This window comes from Musa acuminata, chromosome BXJ2-8, assembly GCF_036884655.1.
Source record: "Musa acuminata AAA Group cultivar baxijiao chromosome BXJ2-8, Cavendish_Baxijiao_AAA, whole genome shotgun sequence".
NCBI classification, from domain to species: Eukaryota; Viridiplantae; Streptophyta; class Magnoliopsida; order Zingiberales; family Musaceae; genus Musa; species Musa acuminata.
The window spans coordinates 41467972-41471904 of record NC_088345.1 but is presented as its reverse complement, the minus strand read 5'-3'; the positions used below and the strand labels follow the sequence as shown (position 1 = coordinate 41471904).

The 3933-nt window shown below is 41.9% G+C and overlaps 1 protein-coding gene across 1 annotated transcript; it reads left to right on the top strand.

The window, feature by feature from the left end:
• Window positions 1-1777: 1777 nt before the first annotated feature.
• On the top strand, window positions 1778-3697 carry LOC103994946 (alcohol acyltransferase 9). The gene is made up of 2 exons (XM_009415414.3): window positions 1778-2248; window positions 2613-3697. Exons 1-2 carry the CDS (start codon window positions 1805-1807, stop codon window positions 3528-3530), a joined length of 1362 nt encoding a protein of 453 aa, XP_009413689.2. The 5' UTR covers window positions 1778-1804; the 3' UTR covers window positions 3531-3697.
• The last annotated feature ends 236 nt before the right edge of the window (window positions 3698-3933 follow it).

Below are 3933 nucleotides of genomic sequence, written 5' to 3'. Positions count from 1 at the left end.
ACATTAGAGATGTGAATGCTAAACGAGTTACTCCTCATCTTAACAATGATCCTAGTCTCTGGGTGAAAGTTTTTGATGCTTAACTTAGTCCATGAGAGAAAGAATCATTCAAACAAGTGTTTTAGCTCTAAGATCTATTTTTCTGAGATGCTAGATCATCTTAAGACTGGTAGGTCTCCACCCAAGGTCTGAGGTTTTGCTAGATAATTTGCCTCCTAATGCTTGACCTACTTTCATAAACATAAATGAGGTGAGACAACTCACTTTTTATTAAAGAACTCATTAATTAACCATGATCGAACTTACTCATCCTATTTTTTTTATTTCATCATGAACTTATCAATAGTATAAGTAGATTACACCTCCCTTTTGAGTTCATGTAAGAAAAGTTAGATATGGATCATTGAATCTTTCCAGTACAAGTTGTGCCAAAAGCATACACTATGATAAATAAATAAATAAAAGTTATCAGGATGGTTGACTATTTTAAAAGGTGATGTGGGAGTTTGTGGTTGCCCAAAAGTCCAAATTTTCATTTGGTAATTGTTATTGGAATAGACTTCCAATTTCTGATTGTTTTGCTAGATTCAATTACACTTGGATTGCTCGATGGGCTGTTTGCCATCCACACAATGATGAAGTCAAAACTTTTTATTTGGGAACGTTCTTTTACTGTCCACTTTTGGACTATAGTCCAACAAGAACTTAGTCTCACATTCTAATAATTAATGGAGAGGAAAATGATTACAGTAAATATCAGATCTCGAAAAACATTATGGTTGGTAATTAAGAGGTCTTATTGCAAATTCTCTATAGCTTTTGTGGTGCAATCAAATAATTCTCATTTTCACAAGCAACAAGAAAGGCCTTGATCAATTTGGACTAGGAGAGTTGCTACTACTCATAATTATAATCATATTAAGGGATATGGCGAGGACTTTAATACGAAGGGCATTCATGTTTAAACATATAATAAATGATATATCTGATATAAATATGTTACTCATTACGTCTGTTGTTTGATATTGTTAGGACAATATACATAATTATGGATGAACAAAGATTGCTATTCCTCGATCAAATAGGCTTATTGTCTAGTTATCATGGAAGATCTAAAGCAAGCGTTAACTGAGTAGATTAAATATATGAGGGTATTTTTTTTATACTAAAATAGTGGTTAATCTTGTTTGTTGGCAATTAAAATCTCTAATTAAGGACACTTGGATGGAAGCTTTTGTCGTAAAAGTAGTGAATATCACATTTAGAGAGAGTCCAATCTTTTGGAGATCTCATGACCGTATGAGCTTCCTACAGTATGAGGTTTCAGAAAATCTCATGCCGGGGGAACTAATTTCAATAATATTTTATGTTATTTTTTATCCATCAAGTGGGTAATTAATAAAATAATTTTATTTTTAAAAAATATTATAAAAATACTAATTAGAGAATCTTCAATTTAAAAAAAAATAAGAAATAAAAATCAGGTGATTACAGAAACTGTAGTAAGCAAACGTGGGTCTAATGTTCTTCATGAATACATCCATCTCCCTTCAGCTGATACAAGGAATTCATCAGTCTTTTTCTCTTGTGACCCATTGTCAAACTTTCTATCTATCTATCTATCTATCTATCTATCTATCTATCTATCATCCAAAATCTCGTCTTCACCAACAGATATACTCCACTTCTCTCCTCCCGTCACCCACCTGTCTCTTTCTGTGACCTGGAATCTCTGGTATATCTGATATCTCCGTCTATATATACCGTCCTCTACCCCAATGGAGGTGTGTCCCATGCCTTGGAAATGGCGGAGGCGGCCATGGCAAAGTCTATAGAAATCCCAGACTGTTGCTACCCAAAGGAGCCTGTCCTGGTGCGCCCAAGCAGCAGCAAGCCCAGGCACACCCTCTATCTCTCCAACCTCGACGACCAGAAGTTCTTGAGGTTCTCCATCAAGTACCTCTATGTGTACAAGAGATCGGTGGGGGTGGAGGCCCTCACCACCTCCCTCTCCAAGGTTCTCGTGGACTACCATCCGCTTGCAGGGAGGCTGAGACCCGTCGGCGAGGACGGCGAGAAGTGCCAAGTGGACTGCAACGGCGAGGGAGCGCTTCTGGCCGAGGCCTATGTCGATCTCACGGCGGAGGAGTTCCTGCAGGGCTGCGGAAGGCCCAACAGGTCTTGGAGGAAGCTCTTGTACCGGGTGGAAGCACAGAGCTTTCTCGACGTCCCTCCGCTCGTTGTTCAAGTGAGTCCTCCTCTTCTTCTTCTTCTTCGGCTGCTTCTCTGTTTCGATATGCTATATTGCAGCGTACAAAGATTGGCATTAGCTTCGGGTGTTCATGCTCTGCTCATTATTGGAGCATCAATCTCATCATATGTCAGATTTCAGTAAACCTGACATATAATCACTGCAATAATTTTCTTGCTTTTCGAGAAAATGACTCAACCTTAGCTTTTCCACTGTGTTATCATGTTGGGAGTCAGCTTTCCCACCACTAACGGTTGGTGCACCACCAATGGAGAACATATCGATTGAAGCAGCACTAAAACTGATCAGAGATCACCATCATTGCTAATCTGCTGTGTGTGTGTGTGTGTCTGTGGAGCAGGTGACTCATCTAAGCTGTGGCGGCATGATCCTCTGCACCGCAATAAATCACTGCCTTAGCGACGCCATCGGGACGGCACAGTTCCTCCATGCCTGGGCGCTACTCGCCGCCAAGCCTGACGCCAATCTTCCCGTGAATGCCTTCCACGATCGCTGCATTCTAAAGCCTCGAGTTCCACCGGAGATTGCCTTCTCCCACCCCGAATTCAGTAGCCCACCAGCACAGGACTCCCACTCCGGCGACCTCTTCCAATTCCTTCTCTCCCAGCCATTAGTCCCCGTTTCCTTGACCTTTACCCCCTCTCAGATCCTCCATCTCAAGAAGCAGAGCGTTCCCTCCATCAAATGCACCTCCTTCGAAGTCTTAGCCTCGCATGTATGGCGCGCCTGGATTAAGTCGCTTGATCCTCCAGCTTCTCTTCGCATCAAGCTCCTATTCTCCATGAACGTGCGCGGAAGGTTGAAGCCAGAGCTCCCCGGCGGCTACTACGGCAACGGGTTTGTGCTGGCGTGCGCGGAGACGTCGGTGGAAGAGCTGGTCACGTCCAACGCGCACCACGGCATTAAATTGGTCCAAGAGGCCAAGAAGAGAGTGACGGGTGAGTACGTGAGGTCCATGATCGATCTGTTGGAGGAGAGGAGGGTGAAACCCGACCTGTCATCGAGCTTGGTAATCTCTTCATGGACGAAGCTGGGGTTGGAGGAGTTGGACTTTGGAGGAGGAAGGCCGCTTCACATGGGTCCGCTGGCGAGTGAGATCTACTGCGTGTTCCTGCCAGTGACCGGAGATCTGCATGCTTTCACCATGATCATGTCAGTGCCACACGAGATTGCAGATCGGTTTCAACAGTATTGCCGAAGGGGCCTCGATGATGATGATGATGATGATGATGATGCGGAGAAGGGAGGAAGTGGGTAGAGTTGAATGCTGTGTAATCTATTGTGTCTTTCCAAGTCATACTTTGGATATTGTGGGATTCTTCTGTCCGATACTCGAAACAAGAGAAGACGTTCAAATCACCAACTTTGAAAACTGTTGTACCGACTTCAATCAATAAAAGGAGCAATAAGTTTTTTTTATCATTCATCAATTAATCTTAGTTGATAAATATTTGAACTTCCAACTTAAATTTAAGTTTATTTAAAAGAGATATTTCTCGTATTGATTTCCTCTATTTTACGTACACAATAGTAAACATCGAGCCACTTTGATGATGATAAAATATATATATATATATATATATATATATATATACATGGATGACAACAAAAAGTGCCAGCTAATAACAGTAGCATAATGAGTTAGCAAATCCCTCGAATGG

Coding starts and splice junctions, on each gene's coding strand:
- LOC103994946 (XM_009415414.3), top strand. CDS start 1,805: ATGGCGGAGGCGGCCATGGCAAAGTCTATAGAAATCCCAGACTGTTGC. Junction 2,249..2,612: donor TCCCTCCGCTCGTTGTTCAA/GTGAGTCCTCCT, acceptor TCTGTGGAGCAG/GTGACTCATCTAAGCTGTGG.